General features: G+C 50.1%; 4 protein-coding genes across 4 annotated transcripts; 1 reads left to right on the top strand and 3 right to left on the bottom strand.

Moving 5' to 3' along the window:
- Window positions 1–217: 217 nt before the first annotated feature.
- On the bottom strand, window positions 218–1528 carry Aud_001614 (putative C2H2 finger domain protein; the record flags this gene model as incomplete). The annotated part of the gene is made up of 3 exons (XM_043287106.1): window positions 218–461; window positions 523–1211; window positions 1274–1528. 3 exons carry the CDS (start codon window positions 1526–1528, stop codon window positions 218–220), a joined length of 1188 nt encoding a protein of 395 aa, XP_043143041.1.
- A 671-nt stretch (window positions 1529–2199) lies between these two features.
- cyn1 (putative cyanate hydratase) lies at window positions 2200–2783 on the bottom strand (the record flags this gene model as incomplete). The annotated part of the gene is made up of 3 exons (XM_043287105.1): window positions 2200–2221; window positions 2265–2704; window positions 2763–2783. 3 exons carry the CDS (start codon window positions 2781–2783, stop codon window positions 2200–2202), a joined length of 483 nt encoding a protein of 160 aa, XP_043143040.1.
- A 1407-nt stretch (window positions 2784–4190) lies between these two features.
- pld2 (putative phospholipase D (PLD)) lies at window positions 4191–7740 on the top strand (the record flags this gene model as incomplete). Its single annotated transcript, XM_043287104.1, has 5 exons — window positions 4191–4379; window positions 4443–4818; window positions 4882–5025; window positions 5103–7003; window positions 7054–7740. 5 exons carry the CDS (start codon window positions 4191–4193, stop codon window positions 7738–7740), a joined length of 3297 nt encoding a protein of 1098 aa, XP_043143039.1.
- A 1801-nt stretch (window positions 7741–9541) lies between these two features.
- Aud_001611 (uncharacterized protein) lies at window positions 9542–11615 on the bottom strand (the record flags this gene model as incomplete). The annotated part of the gene is made up of 2 exons (XM_043287103.1): window positions 9542–10645; window positions 10695–11615. The coding sequence occupies 2 exons, from the start codon at window positions 11613–11615 to the stop codon at window positions 9542–9544; spliced, it is 2025 nt and encodes a 674-aa protein (XP_043143038.1).
- Window positions 11616–12768: the final 1153 nt, after the last annotated feature.

Raw genomic sequence — 12768 nt, 5'->3', positions numbered from 1 at the left:
ATATTGTCCATTCCTTTGGGAAACATTTTTTTTTCGTTAAATATTTCAACAAACTGATCTTGTAGAACACAGTCTTGATCAGTTCGCCTGAATGATATGCAGCAATGACTATGAATCAATGGTATAACCATTGGAATACTTGCTGCACGTCTCCTACCTCCTCGACCATTGCCAAGGTTGGAGGGAAGTAAGAGAAAAATACTCCGTGGCTGTACAACTACCACTTGTTTTTCTCAAGGTCAACGCCGATAGTGGTCGTCTTGGTCAACTCCAGTTTTCCAGCCTCATATTTCACAGTTCCATCTGGCATATAACCCGCTGCCTGAATAACTCCGGCGCTCACCTCGTCAATGATCTGACTGAACCGGGAGTTAGCGTTGATATGGCATCTTTTGGTACTTGACTCGCAGTGAGCAACCAAAGCCGCGGTGGTCTTGAAGATACGATGACATCCGGGACACCTAGTTGTTTAGTAGTAGTTGTCAGCATTCGTTCCAACCGAGCCAGGTCACCAATACATACTCCATGCCTCTTGCGCCCTGACTCTTCATCAACATATGCTCCTCGAACACCTTCATGGTCTTGAAGCGTGCGTTGCAAGGACAGACGTATTCCCCGCTGTACGAGTCGAAAAAGTTGGTCGGGTCCCAGTTGTGCTGCAGAAAGCGCAGGATCTGGCCAGCATCCGGGGCTCCCGCGTCAAAGGAACGCTCGTTCTCGTCTTTTTCTCTCTCAGATTCCGCAATGGTTATGAGTCTCCCTTTGCCCTTCCAGTCCCCGTCCCCGGCTTGGTCCGTAATGGCAAGCTCAGATAACGCCATCAGGTCAGCAGGCGTGGGGTTATGCGTTGCTCTCGCTTTGGCAGCCGTCTTGAGCTCTGGCCAGTGCTTTTGCGACAATCTAGCTGAGCCATCGTCGCCAGGCTCCGGCTGGTTTGCCATCGCCTCGCGGTTGTCGTACTCGAGAGTATTCACCTTGACGCCCCCGTCGACGTCGTCCAAATCGCCTGGGCGCGGTATGATTGGCAGTGGCGAGCCCACGCCACCTCCAAGAGCCTGCTTGATCATGATCTTCTTTGATCTTTCCTCGAGGAGACGCCTCTTGGTAATTTCGGGACACTCGTCATCTTCGATGTGGCGCATAAGGCCGCTGGCGTTCTTGAAGAGAGCCTTGCAGCCATAGCAGGTAAGGGTTTGCTCGGCGCGGTGGTACTACGCATCCATCACAGTTAGTATTTGCGGGTAGAAAGGTCGGGGGGTCGAGGACAGCTTACCTGGCGAATGTGCCCGTCACGGCCTCCTTCACTTCGGAAATCGACGCCACAGATGGGACAGACGATGTGCTTGTTGCTTTTGATTTTGTGCATGAGGTGTCGTTCCTCGTTCTCAAAGTCTTTGTCGCAGCGGGTGCAGTACTCGTGTTCGGGAGCGGAACTCTTATGTTTTTTCATCTCCTCAACAGTGTTGAAGCGGCGAGGGCAGTCGGGAAAAGTGCAGAGCACCGTTTTGGGTGTGGCTGGGTTAGGCATTGTCGATAGTCTTTTGAAAAGTGGGAATACGTAGAAAAGATGCGAGTGGAGGAGAGTAATTGGAAGAACCAAGGGTGCTTGCCGATGAAAGAGTGAGTTTGAACTGGCAAGATGGGGAGAAGAAGAAGTAAAGGTAGAGCCTGCCTCTAGCCCTGAAAGATAAGTGAGAGAAGGTGAAATCTCTTTTAAGAAACCTCACTGAGAGTGCTCGACGTGCCGCGTACCAAGGCTCTAAAGTCATTCACTTCTTTTCATGGCCATCTTCAGAGTCTACCGGAGCCTGCTAGGAATTTCTGAGGATAATCTACTAGCCTTATTGGCTGTATCACTTCTGGTCCTTTCTCTGATAATCCTTTCGCTTTAAAGCCGGTCTTGACGTGAATAATCACTCAGGTACATGACGGCTCTTAACTGGCCAGGTACTCCTCCTTGTGTCCTCCATTAACGAGACAGGCCAAAGTACGAACGTTACAATGAGTATGATTCGAAATTGATACTGACTACAAGCATACTACTCTGAGTGCTACTACAATCACGCAATACATAATGATCCTGCATCCTTATATTTCCCCAGAGATGCGCTAGTATATATTATACTACGTCTCAGATTTAAAAAGCCTTAGTTTTGACTTTGACATATCTCCATCTCATATATATCATAGCATATTCAATCAGAAACGAGAGAAAGGCAACCTGCCATTGTCAGCTTCATCCAAGCCCAGAATACGAAACTCACCATTTGCCTCGGAGAGTGATAACAGCCCAGTTATTCCCATCCGCATCAGTCTCCTTCTCCACCTTAGTCGAAAACGAAATAGCACTCATGATCCCATCCCCAAACTTCTCGTTGAGAACAGCCTTGTACGCATACCCGTAGTTCTGCACGATCTCATACAATCGGTAGATCAAGGGCTCCTTCGGCGGCATCTCAACGGAGCGACCACGGTCCGGGAAGCCGCTCAGCTGCTCTTCTAGAACCTGGGGCGAGATATTGAGGAGCTCTGACAGTTTCTGGATGTCTTCTGGGGAAGCCTTCGCCTGGCCGTAGAAGAGGGCTGCTGTGGCGACTTCATTGCGGCCGATGTGCTGGGCGATTTGCTCGAAGCTGAGCTTCTTCTGGGCCTTGGCTTTGAAGAGGGTTTCGGCGGATGCTGGAAGGTTGGGATGCTGCGTGACCTGTGGGTTATTTCATCAGTGGGTTATCCGGTGGTTCTGGAGGGAGGGGTGGTCTGACGTCAAGTGTTGCGAGCGACATGATGAGGGTTAATGTGGTCAGTTGAGTCGATCCCAGAAGATATCTGCAAGGGAGAATATGAGACTATGTTTATCAATAGTTTCAATCGTTTAAAGCAGACAGGTAAGGATTGTTCTTCCATTAGTGGAGCAACGTCAGCCTTTTATAAACTGATGCGGGACATGTTCTCCAAAACTGACTTCACATCGTGCGGGGAGAAAGATAAGACAGTTGTCACTGATAGTGTACTGTTACTATTCCTTTACCATATCCCCTCCTGGCTTATCTGACTGTTTGCATAGATAAGGTAATATAGTTACCATACCTGACCAGTCTCCAGCAAATCCCTGCGGGGTTCATCCGTTCCCAAGGTCTCGTTCAGCTGCAGTACCTTGTTGTGTTTGGAGAAACCTCACTTGGAACCCTCAAGATCGACGGTTCTATACCTCTAAGTTTGTTCCTGACGGCGTCTCCACAGACAAATTCATTGCTTATCAGATCATCCGATCATTGATTGTATGTACTCTGTATATCTTTAACTCGCCCGTGCTGCAGAGGAGTTAAGAGAATTGATCGTGATATATCATCGGTCGACGAGGTCACAATGAAGCTGATGACTTCAATCCCTTCAATTATGCTTATCCTCGACAATTTCGTCTCACATACTAATCTAGAAGCAGCGGACGGTCTTAATCTAGCGTCCAGCATCATCTCACATCTGGACGGTATGGTCCAGTTCGTCTTCTCAACTGAAACCTCTTTGGTGAAGAAAACATTCCTGCCAGGATAAAAAGAGACTGAAAAGCCCTGAACTTATGGTCTCTGTATCTTCCATCAACAGGTCCTGCACTCCAGCCACAAATTAATGGTGATTGCATTTCTGGTGTTTCAGTGCTGCGCCACAATGGTGCGAATAATGCTTGTTAAGTTGTTGCGGGATAAGACGAGGGGTAGGGGCGGCAGGCAACAATTTAAACCCCCGCCAAGTGCTACAACGAAAATTTCTAAGACTGTCCAGGAAATGTCATTTTTTATAATTTCTGTGTCTGTTATTGAAAACACTGATGATTTCATGCTTTGTGTCATAATCAAAACTAATGAGGGCTTCGTTGGTGAGGAGATCTCTGTTCTCTCTTCAAGCTGAAAGTGGGTTGTACGTTGTTTACGGTGCTTTCACTGATTGTCTCAGGATAGCGGGGCTGTAGTGGCGTATTGGCGTGCCGTGTCAACAAACTAACGAGCTGATGACGAGGCTGTGCAATGAGGGACTGGGCTGATCTGACCCCGGCTTATGTCGGTTGTCCCGCAATGATATGGATAAATTGTTCCGCGTCCCTCGAGGTTCGTTGTTGATTTTATATGAAATAAGCTGCCGGCGATATTGTGCCTCAACCCCTATAACCCGATCTCCTTCTATTGACTGCGGCAATGTCTGGGAGAGATGATGATTTGGCATACGGCCAGTATCACCGAGGGGAACATGGCCAAGGAGAGAGCACGAGAAGCTTCGTCGGTGATACCTTCAAAAAGCTGAAGGACACGTATAAGCAACAACACTCCCAGCCCCAGCAGACAGGGCAGAGCCAGTCTCAGAGTTATGTCCCAGGAGGTTATGGGGTAAGTCTGAAGCACGCGTGCCTCGTGCTTCCAGTGACTAATATTATGTGGCCGTCGGTTCAGGGACAGAGTTACCAAAATCAAGGACCCTCGCAAAGCTACCCATACGGAAGCCAGAATCAGAACCAGAACCCGCACCAAAATCCCGAGTACCAGGCGAAACCCGCGAAACAGGACAAACTTTCAGGGCTTTTAGGAAAGCTACAAGGCACCGTCACCGGAATTGGCTCGGAAGTCGCCCAGCGAGTCGGCAATGCTCTCGATCCACAAGCATATGCAGAGTATGGTCCGAATAAGCCTCAGTCGGGGCACAGATTCGGTAGCTTTGCTGCTCCGCGACAGGCCAACGATGCGAAGTGGTATGTCGACGGATGCTCTTACTTCTATGCCGTCTCAAAAGCTCTGGAGAGTGCCAGGGAGTCGATCTGGATTCTGGACTGTAAGTGACGCTCATCCTTTGGAGAAGCAGACCCTCTGTTTCGCGACTAACCTCCCTTGATAGGGTGGCTGTCTCCTGAATTGTACCTGAGACGTCCACCTGCGAAAAACGAACAATATCGGCTGGATCGGATGCTGCAGGCCGCTGCGCAGCGTGGAGTGCGGGTCAACGTCATTGTATACAAGGAGGTTACTCAGGCATTGACTCGTATGTACCAAGCCACAGATCGAGACCGACAGGGAATTCCGGTTCCGAGCGCATTTTGCTGATGGTAGCTCACGCAGTGTCCTCCTCACACACCAAGCACGCTCTCGAAGACCTTCATCCCAATATCGCCGTGTTCCGCCATCCCGATCATCTTCCCGATCGTCAAGGACTGGCATCCTCGATTACTTCCTCTCTCCAGAACCTGACCTTGGACACTGTTTCGCTTGCAAAGATGTCCGGCGATGCGCTGAAGGGTCTGTATGGCATGAATGACGATGTGATTCTCTACTGGGCCCACCATGAAAAACTGTGCTTGATTGATGGCAGAATCGCCTTCATGGGAGGCTTAGATATGTGCTTTGGCCGATGGGATACGCATCAACACGCTATTGCCGATGTCCATCCCACCAATCTTGACGACATTGTCTTCCCCGGTCAGGACTATAACAATTCCAGAGTCCTTGACTTCCAGGATGTTGTGCACTGGGAGAAGAACCAGCTGGATCGGAAACGTACCTCTCGTATGGGATGGTCCGATATCTCAGTGAGTCTGCACGGGCCGGTCGTGGAAGATTTGCGTCGGCATTTCGTAGAACGTTGGAACTTCATCTACGACACGAAGTACCAGGTTCGCAAGGACGTAAGATATACCAGGCTTGTCTTGCATGGCCGGCCAGGCTCTCCCTCCGGTCAACAATACAATGCCCAACAGTCGGCGCCACATCAGCAACCCCTGCCTCAACAACAGGCTCCTGGCCTTTCGGCTTATCCCTCACAGCCGAACATTGGCGGACAAGGAGCACCAGGCTATCAGTCTCCGCCTAGCTACGCGGGCTACTCTCCATCGCAGAGTGGTGGTCAACAATCCACTTATACGGGGGATTCGTTCCCTCCTCCCCCTCCGGGGCCGCCTCCCAGTCAATATTCCCCAGCCACTCAACCTCAAACCCAAGGGTATGGTCAAGCTCCTTATTTCCCACCTCCTCCTACTCAGGAGGGATCGCACTCCCAGACAAGGGGCTTTGACGACTCATACGAGGAAGCCCGTGGCCAAGGCGACTCCGAGCGCGGATCCGGCTTCATTCCTCGCCGTTTCAAGGACGAGCTCACAGGATACGGCAATGTCCTTCGCGGACAATTGGCGGGACAAGTCCATCAATACCAGGATCGTTTGACTTCCTTCGGGCGCCACAACTCTCAGCCACGAGGCAACATGTCCTGCCAGATTGTGCGCAGCTGCGCGAAATGGAGCAATGGAACACCGACCGAACACTCGATCGCCGATGCTTACGCGGCTGTGATTCGCAACAGTGAGCACTTTGTCTACATCGAAAATCAGTTCTTCATCACAGCAACAGGTGATGCTCAGAAGCCGGTCAAGAACAAGATTGGTGCTGCTATTGTGGAGCGCATTCTGCGCGCAGCTCGGGCGGGCCAGAAATACAAGATCATTGTTGTTATTCCAACCGTCCCCTGCTTTGCCGGTGATTTGGAAGACGATGCATCTTTGGGAACGCGTGCCATTATGGAGTTCCAGTACAACTCCATCAACCGCGGAGGCCACAGTATCATGGAGCTGATCGCCAAGGAAGGGTTCAACCCAATGGAGTATATCCGGTTCTATAATCTACGCAATTACGATCGTATCAATGTCAACAGTCGCATGATGGAAGCCGAGCAACGAAGCGGTGTCAACTATGAAGACGCTCGCAGACAACATGATCTGAATGCGGTCGGTCAGGGAGGCTATGGTCCTGGGCCAGCTCGGAGCGCTTTCGACACAAGTGTTCCATTCCAGCAACAATATCAGCAGGCTGCTGCTCAAGTGACGACCGCCAAGTCAACATCCAGCCGGTGGGATACTGTCAGCGAGTGTTATATGCTTCACGGTGAGGACATTCGCAACGTGCCTTGGGAAGGTCCGAGTGAGGCCGAGATAGATGCATTTGTTACTGAGGAACTTTATGTTCATTCTAAGGTTCGACATAACCCGTGTAAGATAGGAAGTGGTTGACTAATGATGAATAGGTCATGATTGCCGATGATCGGATCGTCATCTGTGGCTCTGCCAATCTGAATGATCGTTCTCAGCTCGGAGACCACGATTCGGAGATTGCAGTTATCATCGAAGACTACACTCCCGTTCAGTCCAGCATGAATGGCAAGCCATGGACCGCCAGTCGCTTTGCCGCCTCTCTGCGTCGACAACTGTTCCGCAAGCACCTCGGACTCCTGCCACCCCAGGATTACGAACGCCCAGACGCCAACTCTGAGCCTGTGGGCATTCCCAATGACTTTGACTTTGACGCTCCAGAGAGTCAAATCGTGGCAGATCCTCTCGCGGATACCCTTCAGAGCCTCTGGAACACTCGCGCAAGGACAAACACCGAGGTCTTCCGCAAGGTCTTCCATGCTGTTCCAGACGACACCGTGCGCAATTGGGCGACATACCGGGAGTTCTACAGCTACTATTTCCAGAACGCCGATAAGCAATCATACGCCAAGGACGAGAAAGCCAAGCCTGCGCTGTACGAATATGGACATGTTGTGCGGGACGACTTCCCTCCTGGTCCAGAAGGCGTTCGACAGGTCAAGGAGCTGCTGAGTCAGGTCAAAGGCACGCTGGTCGAGATGCCCTTGATGTTCTTGATCGAAGAAGATGTTGCGAAGTCGGGATTGACTCTCAATGATTTGACGGAACCCCTCTACACTTGAGGACGTTGGGGTATTTTCTTCGTGTAATCGGAATTATGAATCTAGTAATTTGGATAAATTGATCTTGTCTTTCTCTCTTTCTTCCTGTTGGACTCTTTAAGTTCTAATTTCAGGCTGGGTGGTTGATATTGTTCCTCGAAGAACAATACCAAGAAAGGGCTCTTTGATTGGACGACCACATATTTCACCAACCTCACTCGCCAATCTAATTGCTAGGTATTGTTGGTACAGTTCTCATTCTATGAGTGTCTATGTTTCTGCCTTCTTAGGAATGTGATCTGCAGTGCATACGATACGCCACTTGATATCCTTGTATCTTCCGAGTGACCTACAGAAACCGTGGCAGCGCGTCAATGACGGGACATGAACCTGAGCCTCTCAGATTCAAGTACACAATGAAGTCTTCCTACATCCCGTGAATCTCTTGTACGTGAAGGCCAAAAAAGATGAAGTCCACACTGACCAAAAATCGTGTTCAAGGTCGATTGTTCATGAATGGAGACTGCCGAAATGAATGAGTTCTAGATTGAGATCCTAGAGCCGAATATGAAGAGAAGAATAGCCATAGGTCGGTGGACATTGGCCGGCGACGAGAATGACAATGGCAGTCTTTCAAGTCGAGAACAATATCAAGCCGATCGAATACTTCCACCACTCACAGCATTGACGAGCCATCGCAATCCCATTGAAACAGTCGGAAAGAATACTAATGTTCTCGACTTGAATATCGATCTTCCTTCTTTAACCGACTCTACAGTATCTCAGTCAACGTGCACATGGCCCTTGACGTCCAGGAAATGCATCCATTCCATTCAGCCACCAGACCATCACTCCTCCTTTCTCCCATCTTCCTCCTCATCATACCAAATCAAAGCTGAGATACACCACCTGAACAGAGTTCGCAGGCCGACTCAACACCCCTCAGACGAGGATATAAAGCCATCATCGAATCCCCCGAGACCATCCTCATCTCCCTCACCATCAAGCACATAAATCCCAAACTCCAACTCAAGCACTCAAAACTTCATTCTTTGCTTCACGCAAACTCCCAAACCAATCAAAATGTCTCCTCAGAACACCATCAAGGACGCCGTTGTCGTTAAGTGTATGGATATCCCCCTCCCCAATCTGTCCTGCAGGATACTAACACGTACATCTAGCTTCCCCCGGTGGCGGCTGTGTCATCATGTAAATGCCCCGTCGACGAGTGCCTCGCCCGCAATGTTCTAGCGCACACCGACCAGTACCCGTCAACCTAGCCACCGCCGGCCCAAGATCAATCGACCAGATGTGGGCGTCTACTGTCTTTCCGTTTTGAGTTGTTTCTACTATAGTGACCCCAGGGGTCTGCGAGCTTTGTACTCTCTTCGCTCTCGCGCACACGATTATCCAACAGGACATGGCTCGTTCGACTTTGTTGGATGGTGGCTGTTTTGGGGGGTAGCCGGGAAGTCAGGACGAGGAGGGAAGGAGGGCGAGGGGTTTTTCTGAAGGGGGCAGAGTGAGTCCCGGGCCGTAGTTCTGGGCTCTCGCCTCCCTGTTCGTTCCACTCTCTTGGTGTTTCTGTTTTGTCTTCCAGGCTAGCTGCTTGTTGTATCTTGAGCTGGTTGAGATCTGGTCAGTGCTGGAACTTGTTTTTCTACAAACTCTGGTCGTGATAGTTCTGAATGAATGTGGAGATCTGATCCATTTGCTTTGTCATAAGCTGTAAGTGAGTAAAGGCCTATGGATATCATGCATAATTTGCTTGAAACAAGGTCTTGGTCTCATTGTTTATACGACTAGGGTATATTGAGCATAATCATGATAGCACCGTCTCCTTTCGAAGAGTATCCACCCGAGCGATATCATCCGCACTCGGCTCCGACGACCCCAGATCCGTGTTCGCGAACGCATTTTCCAGCGCGTCCTCGACCTGTTCAACGACATGCGAGATGAGTCCTACGGAGCGGGCCATGCCGATCTGAGACATCTCCGCTCCGACAGCGACCTCGATGCGGCCATCACCGCCGTTCTTCGTCATCTCTGCCTCGAAGGCATGACAAAGGGTCTTGAGGGGTTCCAGGAATCGACTGCGGAAGTAAGGGTAGGTCTTCTCGAGCTGTAACTGCGTCCGGAGCGGTGAAGATTGGAGCAGGACGTAATACAGGCTTAATGCGGCATGGATGGATGGAGCCAGTGTTTGAGAGAATCGGATCCACGATGCTGCGATGTCGGCGGATACGTTAAGAAGTATATCGGCTGAGTTGAAAAGCAGCGGGAACAGAACAGAGAAGTAATGGGGGTTGAGGAAAATGTTTGTGGCGTCATTGGAGGATTGGGCTGACGCAGCCAGAATCTCCTTCTTCAGCCATCCGACTGCGCGGTCCTTTACCGTCAGCAGCTGCTCGTCCTCCAGGACCCTGCGGATGACTTTGAAGCGGGTGCTCTGAGAGGGGTGGCTGTGGACAATGACCTCAGGGAGCTGCCGGATGACGCTGTACGGCTGCCGGGTCGTGCAAGCAGTCACTGCGAGAAGAAGGTCGTAAAATTCCCTGTCGTCTGTGGGTTCTCCGATCGCGTTGTTGCGTAATGAAAGGGTGGTCAGTGTGAGTAGAGAGTCTAGAAGCGGCTGCGGCTGCCCGAATGCTACATCGTCCGGAGATTTGACTTGCCCGATGAAATTGGAATAGATGCGAGCTAGATCGGGGAAGACCGGAATGGGAGGGACCTGTCCGGACGAGAACAGCTCAGCCATGGCGGCCCGTCCAGCGAGCAGTAACAGTGAGCCATGTCTCTCCAGCGGAATGTCCTCAACATTTTTTGGGGGCTCATCAAAGTCCAATGGCGCAGGCTGGTTTTTAGCAGGCTCGAAGGCAATTGCGAGCAGTTGATCGTCGCTCAAACCAAAGTCACTCGACAAAGCCTACATCGGTCAGCATGTGCAAATGGTCGCGGGAGCAGTTACAACCTACAATTATCTTCGCAAGTATCATATCTCTATCCTTCAAATAGTTGTTACTGCAATACACGTCGGTTTGCGAGGCCTTCCCTGGTAAGCGCGTCTCAGGATGAAGCTTTTCATGCAACCGGATGGCCCAGGACATCCCTGGGTCCATGGGGCCGGCCAGACCCAGTAAATAAGATTTGAGCAGTTCGATTAGACCGAACTGTAAGAAGCGTTTGACAAGAACCTGCTCGTCATTGCTCTTCGGCGATGGAGACTGAACTTCGGCTTCGGGATCTGGGGCCGACGCGGCTGACACTCGCAAGACACCAGACTCGCTGGCTGATCTAGGAGGTGGAGCTGGCCTTTTCGTCGGAGACACGTCACGGAGAAACTCCAAAAGTGCAATTGTTGTCTCACTGGTTGGCATTGTAGTGTATGCTTCTAGAACTGCCTGGAGGGATGTCGCGAGAAATCGGCTCGGGGACTTGGTCTGAATGCGGGAATGTAATATAGAGAGCATAGCGACAAGAGAGTTGAATTGTACGACATATCGTGGAGGCGTTGTTGTTCCTTCGCCCAGTGTATCATTATCGTTGGTAGCTGATTTAGACTGTGTTTCCGTCGCATCTCCTGGTGGGGTGTGAGCGTTGGAGTCGTCCTCGTCAGGGTGAAGCCGCATCAGAGCATCAGAAACCCTCAGGATAACTTCTCTGGGGTTACCAAGGCGAGCAACATCTTGCAAGCATTCCAGCGATTGGGGCAGCATTGGTAGTAAAAGCTGGACCAGATCCCAGCCAATGTTGGTTGTTAGGGTCTCATCTTGTAATAGCTTATGTAGAGTGGGCAAGCGAGCGGGGGTCAATTGGTACTCCAACAGGGTGAGGTAGGTGAGATAGTCGGTCGCTGGCGGCAAAGCCTTGATGAGAGGATCTTCTTCTTCCGCCATGATGATGATGAAGATGATGGTGGTGGTGGTGGTGGTGGTGGTGGAAGTTAGATGGATGGAGTGGGATGTTGTCAAGAACAGTACGTGGAGTGATCTAGATAGAGTTCAGAACAGAAAGACAACTATGGATACCTAAGGTACCTGAAAGTGGGGGGTGCCAGCACATGACATCACTGGCCGAAGCGGCGATCACCTGACCCGGTCCCACGGTGCTCAATAATCAACACCTTCCTTAGTAGGTAGTCGTGGCACAGAGTACTCGGATTATCCATGACTGCCTGCAGAAGGAGGATTGTGATTGATCCCCATAATCACGTGGCTCCTGAGGAAATATGGCAATCTTAGAGCCATGGCTGACGTCGGCTGGCCTGTGAGGCTGTAGATAGACTACGGAATATCCCGGATACTTGGCAGACTAAAGAGTACTAGGCTGGGTACTGAAGCCGCCAAGAAAATAGATGATGATCTTCAAGGCACGCACTTGATTAGGAAGAACTGCAAAAGACTGAGTTATGAACTATCTACGGAGTATGTTATGAGGAGTCCACGACTGAATAAGATCGTTTCCTGAAATCAATAACTAGAGACATCAGCCGTTATATATTTATACGTGTCATGCTGTCCGATATTCAGATCTAACCATATTTTATCTGGATCTAATCAAGATTTCCAACGGGGAGAAAATGAATTAAAAAAATAAAAAATAAAAAATAAAAAGAAACGAATGGAAAAAGAGTTCGGCAGATGAGTTCCGGCAAGCTGAGTAATATCCAGACAAGGCACGGCAATGATGATGTCGCTACAAGCTTTCAGTTTAATCAACCAGGATAGAAGAATCAAAGATTCCATAGATAATTCTTTATTTGTAACTCGCTGATTTAAGCATCAATACCTCTCTCGTCGTTGCGACTTGAGATACCTGGGCAGAGCTAAGGTACATACCTGCCCATAGGGCAGCAAGCTAGTAAAAAGTGGATGATCCTGCGGCTGTTCTCATCCGCGCCGTACCGGATTCGCCAATCTTGTTCTTCCTCTTTCTCTAGGTATAACATAACAATCTTAAGGTCTGCTAATAATCTCACCCCTTCCTTTCCTCTCCTCGTCGGATTCTTCTTCCTTCCTTTATTCCTGTCTCCTGTATTGATACATTACA

This window comes from Aspergillus udagawae (genome assembly GCF_001078395.1).
Source record: "Aspergillus udagawae IFM 46973 DNA, scaffold_1, whole genome shotgun sequence".
NCBI classification, from domain to species: Eukaryota; Fungi; Ascomycota; class Eurotiomycetes; order Eurotiales; family Aspergillaceae; genus Aspergillus; species Aspergillus udagawae.
This window is presented reverse-complemented; position numbering and strand designations above follow the sequence as displayed.